Here is a 13565-nt window from a genome sequence, read left to right as displayed (position 1 = left end):
CAATTTTTCATGAATTCTGGAAAAGGAAGTTTCACGAATTCTAGAAAAACTAGTTTCCCATGAATACCAGCTAGATTGGTTCCCATTAATTCCAGAAAAAAGTTTCCCCACCAATTACAGGAAAAATAAACTTCCCATGAATTCTGGAATAACGTGGTTTCCAAGAATTTTGCCAAAAAATAAGAAAAATGCTTTCATGGACTCTGCAAACAAGATTAAATGGATTCTGGAAAAACAAGACTATGTGAATTTTGGAAAACACTGTTTTCATGAAATCTGGGAAAACAAGATTTTCATGAATTATGCAACAACACAGTTTCCATGAATTCTCGAACAGCAAGGTCTCCATGAATTCTGGAAAAACAAGTTTCCATGAATTCTGGAAAGACAAGGTTTCCATGAATTCTGGAAAAACACGATCTCCATGAATTCTGGAAAACAATGTTTTCTTGAATTCTGGAAAAACAAGATTTCCATGAATTATGGAACGACAAAGTTTCCATGAATTCTAGAAAAGCAAGATCCCCATGAATTCTGGAAAAACAAGTTCTGCATGAATTTGAAAAGCCAAGGTTCCCATGAATTCTGGAAAAACAAGTTCTCCATGAATTCTGGAATGCCAAGGTTGCCATGAATTCTGGGAAACACGATCTCCATGAATTCTGGAAAACATTAGTTTCAATGAAATCTGGGAAAACAAGGTCTCCATGGAATTCTGGAAAACCTTTCCATGCATTTGGGAGAAAAAAAAAAAAAACAGAACTATTCCTTTGTCTTAAGCAGGGGTTTTCTTATTACTGGAAACTTAGAGCGGAGGAAACTTTCTGTAAGCGATTAAGAAATGGAAAATAGAAGTAATTACAGACGCTAAATTTCTTTGACCAAGCATTAATCACAACAAGAAGTTCTTGAATAAGCACGAAAGGGTGCAAGTTGTTACCATGATTGTTGTACCTATAACTACCACTATTACTACTATTTCTACTACTACCACTATCACTACTATTTCTGTCAGTTACTGCTACCACTACTGCTGCTGCTGCCACTACTACTTTGATAATATCTGTATAACTTTATTGGTATTTTTTATATATCTACTTAATTTAACAACTTTATTTCAACTTACTGAGAGAGTCCAAGAACTAGGTGTTATTAAAAATAAAACGATTTGTAAAATTTTGGCGGCAAATAAATATCTTCCCCAAAATTAACCACTGGAAAAAAAATTAAGAATTATACCTAAAACAGCTCCAATTCTTTTCTATCGAATCAGTGTCTACTGGTGGCCTTTCCTTTCTGACTGATGTTGGTCATTCACTCAATGGGGCCTTTTAAACCTTTTCGTCACCTTTTACATGACTAAAACAGTTGAGAGAGCTCAGCATAGGCCTCTCTTAGCCAGACTGCAGGCTTATGGCTTTAGTAAAACTCCCTGTAAACTTATTTCTTACTTTTCCGTCTAACCTCTTCAAGAACTGGTGTTGTTGATGGCGCAACACCTCCTCCCCTCCCAATCAATTTGAATTATCTTCACGGCTCTCTGTTCTAATCTCCCCTTCTTGCTTTTGCCAACAGTTCAACATTACATTGTCATTTTACTGTAACACTTCAGTCTGCTTAATCTCGTACACGTCCAGTCCCTAATTTGTCCCTCTTTCTCTATCAGCTACAATTTTGTGAAGATATTTAAAGGGAACCAGATAATTTAGTCAAATTCAAAGCCTCCAGTACGTAATAATATAGGGTACAAATTTCTCTTAAACAGGAATCGAGCACAATGTAGGGTATGTTGTACAGAAGGGATTTTACAATGAGGAAGGTCACATTTTATGACGTCGCAAGATGTTTCTAAATTTTACCTACATAATTTCCATTTGGGTATTTTCAGCTGACAAAATCTATTTTTAAACGACGAGGACACTTGTATACATGTAACGTGAAGGTGAAAAAAAAATAATGCTAAGAAGTGCTTGTGATGATCAAATCAAATTACAAATGCAAAATAAGTGTTGCCATAGAAGGTGCCTGTAGAGGTTTAAACAGCTTGACACAGGCTACTGGAGATAAAAAAAAATCACTGGCAAGAAAGTAATGGTTATAATATTTTAAGGTCAAATTATCTTTTCTTTCTTCTTGACTCGGTGAAGCCAGTTGTGTGATTATCCTTAAAGGCGTTTTGATAAAAATAACTTGAGAAATATTGCCTACAAGAGTTAATTTTCGAAGCCTAGTACGTTTTGATATAATGTTCCAATACTTTCCTTTTACGAAGAACTGTCTTATAACCTTGACTCATTCATGTATCGTACAGATTTTCGTCCTCATCACTTAAGAAAATAAACAAATATAAGTTTTTCTAGTCAAGAAAGAACAAAACGATTCTTTGACCTTGAAACAGCTGCTGTTAACAAGTGACACAGAGGCTCTCTGGAAACAAAACAACTCTATAAGAAAGGCGAGTGATAACAGACATATATATATATATGAAAAAAAATAAAGAAAATAAACACTTCAGTGTGAGAAGGCCCATCTAAAACCTAACCTTCTATTTAAGCACTATGTAATACCGACCTTCAACTGTTCTCCGTCCACCAGGTAGTCAATGTACTTTAAGTTTTCCTGGGTGCAAATCGAGGCGACGATTTGAAAAACAACCCAAGAGAACCATAAATATTAAATCCCGTCAATTCCCTATATACATATCTTGCGTTAAATCCATGGAGGAATGAATAAATCCCTTGTTATTATAGTCATTCAAACAACCACATAAGAATTAAATTCCGTTAATTCCCTATATATATCTTACGTTAAATCCATGGAGGAATGAATAAATCCCTTGTTGTTATAGTCATTCAAACAACCACATAAGAATTAAATTCCGTTAATTCCCTATATATATATATATCTTACGTTAAATCCATGGATGAATGAATAAATCCCTTGGTATATATAGTCATTCAAACAACCACATAGGACCATAAGAATTAAATCCCGTAAATTCCCTATGTATACCTTACATTAAATCCATGGAGGAATGAACAAATCCCTTGGTATATATAGTAATTCAAACAACCACATAGGACCATAAGAACTGAATCCCGTAAATTCCCTATATTTTCAAATTAAATCCATAGAGGAATGAATAAATTCGCTGGTATATCCCGTTAATTCCCTATATCTTACATTAAATCCAAGGAAGAATGAATAAATCCCTTGGTGTATATAGTCATTCAAACAACCACATAGGACCATAAGAATAAAATCCCGTAAATTCCCAATATCTTACATTAAATTCATGGAGGAATGAATAAATCCATTTGTTATATAATTAGTAATTTAAACATCCCCACAGAATCATAAGAGAGTAACCCCCCTGAATTCCCTATAGATTATAGCCATGAAGGAATGAATAAATCCTCTGGTATAAAAAGAGGAACTTAAAAACCCCACAGAACCACAAGAGAGTAAATCCCCTAAATTCCCCATATTTTAGATTAAATCCATATAGGAATGAATAAATCCATTGGTGTATAAAGAGTATTTCAAACTATCCCATAGAACCATAAATAGTAAATCCCCTAAATCCTCTATAGATCAGGCCCATGGAGGAATGAATAAATCCTGGTTTTCAAAAGATAAATCAAACAATCCCACAGAACCAGTGAGTAAATCCCCTAAATTCTCAACAGTTTATAGCCATGGAGGAATGAATAAATCCACAGTACATTACAGTGATTCACAGTCAAACAAACATGTGATGGATTATTTGTGCAACATCTCAATACAAATGTGAATTTGCTTTCCGAAGTCATGTCTGCTATTATTCATCCCCGCAAAACTAAAAGAATTAAATCCCGTCAATTCCCTATATTTTAGAGCAGTGGTTCTCAACCTGGGGGAGGAGGAGCGTCAGCATTTCCAAGGGGGGCTCGTGCCTTAGTGAAAAATTTAAAATTCTCTAATTATATTCGTTATTCTCTTAACAAGAGTCGCTGAGAAGCAGTGTCAAGTATCTCACTAATTCATTCCTAAAAGAATAAAAACACCCCTTCTCTCTCTTTTTTTTTTTATTTTCCTTTTAAATCTGGGAGGGAATTTTACTCATAGATGCAAGAGGTAGGGGGGAGGGTTGGAGGAAAGGACCAACTCTCAGAGGGGGCGTGGTAATAAAAAGGTTAAGAACCACTGTTTTAGAGTCAGTCCATGGATGAATGAATATACCCACTGGCATGTAAAAAGTAATTCAAAGTCATTCTCAAACAGGATTCTCTGTGCATTATCTCAGAGCTCTAACCTATTGTAAATTTGCTGTTTAAGTCATGTCTGCTTTTATTACTTCAACTTCCAGTAATTAAGAAACGTTTAACTCAAGAAAGATAAGCAGAATTTTTTTCTCTCTCTCTCTCTCTCTCTTGGAAATCTTACTCATAGAGAACTGAGAACGGAGAGAAGAGAAAGAGAGACGTGCAGTTTAGTCAAAGATATTTTCTGCATAAATGAGAAATAAGTAAGAACAGTCTTGCTTTAAGCAATTCAAAAAGGAAAACATGGAAGATTTTGGCAACATCAGCGAATTTCAAAAATAAAATTATGGCGAATCATGAATTTTAATGACACTACTTAAGCGAATAATTATGCATACGAAGAGGACAATATCTAAGCGGTACAAAAAAAAAAGATTCAAGAGCTAAAAACCAAAGGCGAAACTGAGAGAGAGAGAGAGAGAGAGAGAGAGAGAGAGAGAGAGAGAGAGAGAGAGAGAGAAAGTAATTGGTCATTAATATTTTATACTTTTATTCTTTTATCAGCCCTCATAAATTACAAATGGCGACAAGGAGCCCATTTTATTGCAAGGATTTAATGACTATCTACAACACTTTGACCTCCTAGAAGTAATGAAACGTCAGCAAAAGGTTTCAGTCAGCTCCTGGAGATGAATGCAATTAGAGCCGACTACCACTGTTGGGAATAATAAGTAACTCAACAGACAATGAAAGAGATCACAGACTAGAGATATCAGCATGTCATATACAGCTGATCGTAAGGTTTTCACTGTCTACAGAAATGAAGCTACTAATGTCAAATGATTCAAGAGAATTTCTACTACTCTCGATGTCAGAAGCCACCTGGGATCTTTATCTTGTATACAAAATTGTCCCAGACAAAACTGTCTGAGGTGAAGATTCCCCACTTCCCCAGTACAGTAACAGTTGTTACTTCAGAGAGGTCTTTTTTTTGGCAAAGCTGCTTATGCTGAGGTGCGTCAGTATAAAACAGGCTGTCTTACAGTGTCACGTACCATTAACTTGGTTTTCTCTGTTGGGTGGTCAGCGTTCAGAGATCTATATCAGTCCTATCGTCCTCCTCAACCCTTTATGACACTGGCTCAGAATTGTCTTGAACCAAACTTATCACCCATTAATTTTTTTTTTTAGTATAAACTGTTTTCATATGGGTCCTCTTTTCATGACTGTTCTTACATAACTAAAGATTTCTTGCACTGCTAAACTGCAAAAGAGCAGACTTGGAGGACTAGCACACAGGACATGCAAAGGATTCAAGCTTAATCCTATTCCCAGAGAGGTGTGGCAGAAAAACTTATCTGATGAGTCCTTTCCTTCTTCTGAAAGGAATGAGAAGTGGTCCTGACCTCATTCCAAAAGTCTAGTTTTTGCAAAAGGTGATTCATTTGTCTTTCTTTAATCGGGAATTTGATTAAAGAAACAGCATATGAGTCACTACGTGCATTATCGAAAGAAGTTGCACTTCCAATATTTTTACACCTATTAACTTCACCTACATGTTAAACGTATGCCACATTACAAAGGATATATGAAAACAGAGATTGCATCTCGCGTTTCAACATTTTTAAGTAAGAACGTATAATCTGCTAAACGAAAATTTTCCAGTACGACCTACATTCGAAAATAATTCCGTTAAATTACTGACAGTTCTGTTCTCAATGTTTTCACGCCGATCAAGGCAACGTCACGACAGCCTGGCTTTGCATCTCGAGTCAAAATCAGCACAAAGTAGCCAAATTTGGTGGCGAAATTGGGGTTCATTAAACTGTGTCATGCAACCACAATATGCGCGAATTTATGTTGCCACCATTACTGGCTACTTGTTGCAGTTCAGCGGAATGATTCCCGGCAATGAATGTCCCTGTGTGATATCATTACTTTTAGAGCCACAATTATGTATGTTGGAGACCTTGCCCTATTTAGACTGACTACAATAAACATGTTGATAGCACGCCAACGGAGTAGTAACCCATGAAATTGCACATTAAAATATTTATTGAGAAAAACTGCATTCAGGTATTCTTATAAGATGTAATTATGATGCGTTAAGTTGCAGCCACACTTCAGTAATATATATCAACTGCATCCACACTAAAGTTATATATGTTATAAATACACGTCAGAAACTTATCGTTCACACATCACAAACAGGCTAAATACAAGTCAACGACTTATTGGTTGGTACTACTAACCAGTGCAATTTTGATCATCGATCTCCGCTTACAGTCGCTGACTTCTTTTCAACCTGTTCATGATACGTATGCGATCAGTTGCCAGCGTGTGTTTATGACATGCTTTACTGCAATGCGGACACACCCTTAGATTATGCTGTTTGTGACCAATAACGAAAGTTGTTGTCTCTTTATCAGTATTGGGGGCTTTAAGAGCGCGATATTGCATCATCTGATACCATCTCAATGGCGGAGAACAAACTTAATTTGGACTAATGAGCCCGGTTCAGTCCTTTTTCCAAGCGTATCAATTCGTCTTAAACTTGATCCTGCTAGAATTGGGAGACACGTCTCGTTTCGGTGTCCTTCCCATGAAGAAAATAAAAAAAATTATCTTTTTAGGTACTAAGGTGGATTTTGGTGAATTCTGTATGTTTTTGGTGTCCTTTCCAAAAACATTTTTCTTGGTGGACTAGTAGTTAGCCTTCAAACCAAGCAAATGGCCGAACTTGGGTCTCACTTTCTGGCGTCGATTATTATTATTATTATTATTATTATTATTATTATTATTATTATTATTATTATTATTATTATTCAGGAGATGAACTCTATACTTATGAAGCAGGCCTGCAGGGCCCATGGGCTTGAAATTCAAGCTTGAAAGAGTATCGTGTTCATCTGAAAGAGATTACAGAAGATAATAGGAAATACAGAAAGAAGCGACCAGTTAGAAAACAAAGAGTCTGGGAGGTAAAGGTCAAAGGTGATAACGTCTAGATTTTCGGATATGGTTTGGGTTCCCCGTTAACAGGTACTTCTACAGCTAAATAACTTGCTTTTCCAGTCAGTTAAATAACAGAGAGAGAGAGAGAGAGAGAGAGAGAGAGAGAGAGAGAGAGAGAGAGAGAGAGAGTGCACAGAACCAAGCGACAGTCTCTTTTCTTACTTGCATAAGTATCAAAGGGTCTCATGTGACGTGAGCTCACAAAGAGAGAGAGAGAGAGAGAGAGAGAGAGAGAGAGAGAGAGAGAGAGAGAGCAGCCACATGCTAACTAACACGAGAACGGCATAAAAGAGAAATAACGTTAGCCTGAAATTAAATGAAGGGGGCATGAGTGCATGAAAAAAGGCACGGTGCATGACACAGCCACTAATAACTGCATAACATCAACTAATGAAATTAGCAAAAGTACAAAAGGGGAAAATGGAGAGGAATAATGAAGATAATTAATAAAACGTGGGTATTACTTTATGAGAAATTAAAAACATGAAAAGCAGTTATTTGTATATTGAAGAAGTGGACAAAGGGGGAATCACTAAGCATTTATCTTATTATAACCTAATCTAACCCAATTTAACAGGACATAGCCAAAGTTTCTTTACTTATGGGGGGTTTCGCCCCCTAACCCAGGTCCCCCTTCACCAGTGACAGTACAGCTGCAACCCACGTTTTACACAACCTCCTTACAAAAAGAAATAAATACATAAATAAATATAAAACAGAAAATAAAATTTCAACTTAAACATGGCAAAACCCAAAACCAAGATTTCTTGACGTAACCGGGGGCTTCGCCCCCTACCCAGGTCCCCCCATCTCTTGAGAAAGTACTGCTACATCCTCCACTGTGTATTTGACCCCCAAACAAAAAATAAATATTAAAAAGCAGAAAATAAAAAAGAAAGAAACAAAGGCTGGACTCTAACCCAACTTAACCTGGCATAGCCCGAGTTTTATTAACCCAGGCACCCCATCGCCAGTCACAGTACTGATACACCCCCTACTGTGCACTCAAACCCTTACAAAAATAAACAACAGAAAATATAAAACAGAAAATAAAAATTAAAAGAAAATCAAGGTTGGACTCTAACTCAGCTTAACCTGGCACAGCCCAAGTTTCATTAACCCATTTCAATCACCCCATAACTCAGGCACCCCATCACCAGTCACAGTACTGATACACCCCCTACTGTGCACTCAAATCCTTACAAAAATAAACAACAGAAAATATAAAACAGAAAAAATCAGGTTGAACTCTAACTTAACAACCTGTTCACAGCCAAGTTTCATTAACCCATTTCATTCACCCCATAACTCAGGCATCCCATCACCAGTCACAGTGCTGATGCACCCCCCATTGTGCACTCAAACCCTTACAAAAATAAATAATAAAAATATAAAAACGGAAAATAAAAAATTAATAAATAAAGGTTGGACTCTAACCCAACTTAACTTGAAATAGCCCAAGACACCTGACTCTCCCCAGGCCCCCTCCCCGCCATCGCTAGTGACAGTACTCTACATCTCCCATCGTGCAATCGACCCCCCTTACTAAAATAAACAAGCACAAGACACAGAAAATAAAAATGGAATCTAAAAGGTTAGACTCACATCATTCATTCCCATGGGGTCCACCACTTGGATGGTGTTGTCCGGAGGTATCTTCCAGTCGTTCTGCTCCATGCTGTTGGCCATCATTTTGCATCTGGCAACGAGAAATGGAAAGTGGAGTTATTGCATCTGATCAATACGAAGTATCGGGTATGTGTTGTGACATCGTCGTCAACTCGAAACGTCGTGTGTATAAAATGGACAAAGGATGGCTAAAATTGTTTTGATCTACTGTTATAGACATGCGTCTATATCTACTATTCACACAAACACAATTATACATACACACGCACACATATATATATATATATATATATATATATATATATATAACTGAATCACGAAAATATGGAACGTGATGAATATATAAATAAAGATAAAATCCACGAAGAAGAAACACTGGAGTGCTGCAAGGCCTTTCGACTGTCTGTCGTCCTTTACTCAGACAGTCGAAAGGCCTCAGCATCAATGTTTCCCTTTCCTTTGTGTGGATTTATCTTTATTTATATATATACAGTGTAATATATATATATATATGTATATATATATATACATCTATATATATATATACAGTATATATATAATATATATATATATATATATATATATATATATATATATATATATAACGCATAAATAAAATAGATGTATATACTCGTATGTATATATATGAAATCCTCACACAAAAATTACAGGAGATACCAAACCTTTCGACCGTTATCACAATCATCTTCAGAACACTTGAAAGTCGAAAGTCTTGGTGTCTCAGTTTATTTGCAACTCGGTGGACCGCTGGGCTTTAGGCCGTGGAGTGATCCACAGAACTGGCAAACGTGAGCTGAGCGCTGTACCGCTCAGCCACGGTACCCATCTTGGTTTGCTACACCTTTCAATGGTGGCAGTGGGGTCGATGTATGTATGTATGTATGTATGTATGTATGTTATATATATTTATTTTTATAGACATAAACTATAAGTACAGTATATATAATATATATGTATATGTATACATGTATATATATATATATATATATATATATATATATATATATATATATATATATATATATAATATATATAATATACCCACACACACACACACATATATATATAGAATTAAACAGATACAATGGTTAGTTATACTGATAATTATTATTCATCCTATTCATCCTATCATTCCTTCCCTGCTATGCCCTCCACTCTTTCTTAGATTCATCCTTCTTTCATCCTGCTGAGTTATCTTTCCGGTTTAGGTCAACAACTCCTGTTAATTAAGGAAACTTTGGTAACTCAGTCAAAATATAACGAGGTTTAGGCCATAACAGTAATTGCGCATTCTAAAAAAAAAAAAAAATCAAATTCTACTTACAGCATTACTGGTTGTAAACAGGAATGATTTGGAATGGAATACGACAGTCATTCATCGTCTTTGATCTTGGATCTCTCTCTCTCTCTCTCTCTCTCTCTCTCTCTCTCTACACACATAGACATATATATATATATATATATATATATATATATATATATATATATATATATATATATATATATATATATATATATATATATATATATATATATATATATATATTAGACACACTACAAACATATATGTATATATATACGTATAAACGTTACACTTCTACATATTTACAGCAAAAAAATATTAGAACTTACAAATTTTATAAGAGGAAAATATCTGAAATGTCTATACAATTTAGTAAATTACATATCTAGAGGTATCATCTTAGAAATACCGTTACCCACCTATATATTTTAGGAAAAAATGAGTTAAATATCTCCGTATTTTCAGAGAAATATGAAATGTATACACATTTCAAGAAAGCAAAAAATGTAGGCTGTCTGTCTACTTATGAAGGGTGAATAAATGAAAAGTCTGTATGTTTTCGTATCTACGAATTTTAGAAAAGAAAAAAAAAATGAAATATTCACTCATCTAAAGAAAAAAGCCATGTGAACAAGATAAAATTTTAGAGCAGAAAATGACAAAGATTTACATATTTTGAAGAGGAACCGATATGAAATATCTACATATTCTAGGACAAAATATTTTTGTTACATATTCTAGGATAGAAAAATGTTGCTACAGGAATATCTACAAACTCTAGAACATAAAATTCTTGATAGCCTAGCACAGGAAATTCTTTTTACATATTTCAGGACGGAAAATTCTGTTACATAGTACTGGATAGAGGATTCTGCTACATATTCTAAGATGGAAAATTCTTGGTACATAATCTACGATGGAAAATTTTCGCTGAATAATCTACGATGGAAAATTCTTGCTACATATTCTAGGCCAGAAAATTCTGTAATACTTACGTATTTCGAGAGAGAAACCATGTAAAATAACCACATATTTCAGGTAAGAAAATTCTTGTTACATATTTTAGAATTTCTTGCTACATATTCTGTGACAGAATATTCTTGCTACATATTCTGTGGACAGAAAATTCTTGCTACATATTTCAAAACAGAAACTCTTACTACATATTCTATGACAGAAAAATTTTCCTACATATTCTAAGACAGAAAATACTAGAATTATATACGTATCGTAAGACAGAAACTATCTGAAATACCAACACATTCCTGGACAGAAAATTCTCGTTACATATTCTATGACAAAAAATTCTTGCTACATATTCTAGGAGAGAAAATATAAGGAATACTTATGTATCCTAAGAAAGAAACTGTCCGGAATACCAACACATTCACGGACAGAAAATTCTTGCCACATACCCCATGACAGAAAATTCTTGTTACATATTTGAGGGCATAAAATTCTTGCTACATATTCTAGGGCAGAAAATATCAGAAATACACACGTATCTTTAGAAAGAAACTGTCCGGAATACCAACATATTCACGGACAGAAATTCTTGCTACATACTCTATGACAGAAAATTCTTGCTACATACTCTAGGACAAAAAATACCAGAACTACATATGTATCATAAGAAAAAAACCTCTGAAGTACCAACACTCCTGGACAGAAATTTCTTCCCACAAACTCCAGGACAGAAAATTCCAGAAAAAACACACGTGTCAAAAGAAATAAACCGCACGAAACATCCACATAATCTAGGGAAGAAAATTCCCGAAATATCCACCCACTCCAAGAAGTAAACTACCTGAAATATCTACATAGTTTAGCGAGCAAAGCATCTAAAACATCTGCGTGCTTTGTCGGCTGTTTTCACGTCCAAGAGGGTGGAGGTAATTTACGTGAGAACCGCACGTCACAGTGACGTCAGAGCTGGGCCACTCCCTGCTTTTGGGGGAAAGTCAAATTCACGCTCACGACGATCGCCCCAGTTGCTAACACATTGAAGTGGGAGGGCCGGGGCTGGGGATAGGTCCCTCCAACACACTGGAAGTTTGGAGGAGGGGGGAGAGAAGGGTCTCCCCACCGTTGTTTTTGTTGTTGTTTACAGGCGGAATGGACGATGTTCGCACTGAGATGCCGATCGTAAACGCATTAGCGCATTATGTGTTCGGATAAATGTATGATTTTTGCATGACCCTCGACTTATTGTTATATTTGTGCCTACGTCGGTGCCTGTCAGTCGGCCTGATATATTAGCGCATAAAATTAGGACCTTGAACTTTACATAAGAGTATACACAGTATCAGTCACGATAATAGTCCAGATTTACAGCGGACTAAATAAAGGACGTTACGGAACAACAAAGGAACCGCAGGACTCGCAAAACACACGTTTGAAAGAAGACTTAGTAGAAGAACGACAAAACGTTTGAGAAAGCTGGACGTTCGAAAACCACAAACGCAGATAAATCGCGCGGAAAAATAATAAAAAAAAAAGATTAAAGCTTGTCGTCGGGAGATATGGTTCCCGAAGTGGAGCCCAAAAATTGCTGACAGTTTTGTTCGGCTTCTCCTTCAGATATCCAAAGAAACAATTTCAAGGCCTCCGATTTCCTCCGTCGTGGCTTCGACGGGACTCGGGGGCCGCGATTTTCTTTTCGTTTTTCCTTTTTTTTTTTCTTCTCTGGGTAAAGAAAATGTAGCTGGAAGAAAGTGGGTTACTTGAAGAGGCACGGAAGAAGAATCGGTGAGTAGAACGAAGGCAATCGAGATTCTTATATTCTTTCTTCTTGTAAGAGGCGGATCTGTCTCTTCTTCCATTTTTTTTTTTCTTGTCCTTTATCCGACCTGGGCAAGTAAAGGGTATTATTCATGCCCAGACCAACAAGTGCTATATATATATATATATATATATATATATATATATATATGACCCCATATAAAAATGGGAACAAGTTGGGAAGAAGAGAAAGATATATATATATATATATATATATATATATATATATATATATATATATATATATATATATTATATATATGTTCATATACATTTGTATATATATTATAAATATATATATTAAATATATATATACTGATAATCTATATTATCAATATATAATTTTTGCCTTTGAAAAAAGCTAAGTAAACGAAGACTTGTAAAATGGAATATGATTATCTTAACTGTATCTCTTTCAGAAGTGATAAGAGAGGCAGAGACCCAGCTCTTAAAAAGAGGCAGATTATACGAACCAGGAAAACAGAGGCAGCAAAAGAATTCCGCAGATTAAAGGTGAATGGCATGAAATAAATATAAAAAACCGGTTGACCCATGAACTGCCTACTTTCACG

The 13565-nt window shown here is 35.5% G+C and overlaps 1 protein-coding gene across 8 annotated transcripts in view; it reads right to left on the bottom strand.

Annotated features, from left to right (window-relative positions):
- Positions 1 to 13565, bottom strand: part of LOC136834265 (prolyl endopeptidase FAP-like) — a 191917-nt gene that overhangs the window by 30480 nt on the left and 147872 nt on the right. For all 8 annotated transcript variants that reach the window (XM_067096611.1, XM_067096614.1, XM_067096615.1 and 5 more), the window contains one exon: positions 8865 to 8958. In XM_067096611.1, coding sequence (XP_066952712.1) covers positions 8865 to 8951 — 87 coding nt within the window. In that variant the 5' untranslated portion in view covers positions 8952 to 8958. The remainder of the gene's footprint in view (positions 1 to 8864; positions 8959 to 13565) is intronic.

Source organism: Macrobrachium rosenbergii, chromosome 53 (assembly GCF_040412425.1).
Source record: "Macrobrachium rosenbergii isolate ZJJX-2024 chromosome 53, ASM4041242v1, whole genome shotgun sequence".
Lineage (NCBI taxonomy): Eukaryota > Metazoa > Arthropoda > Malacostraca > Decapoda > Palaemonidae > Macrobrachium > Macrobrachium rosenbergii.
The sequence above is the reverse complement of the archived record's forward strand: the minus strand, read 5'-3'. Positions and strand labels throughout refer to the sequence as shown.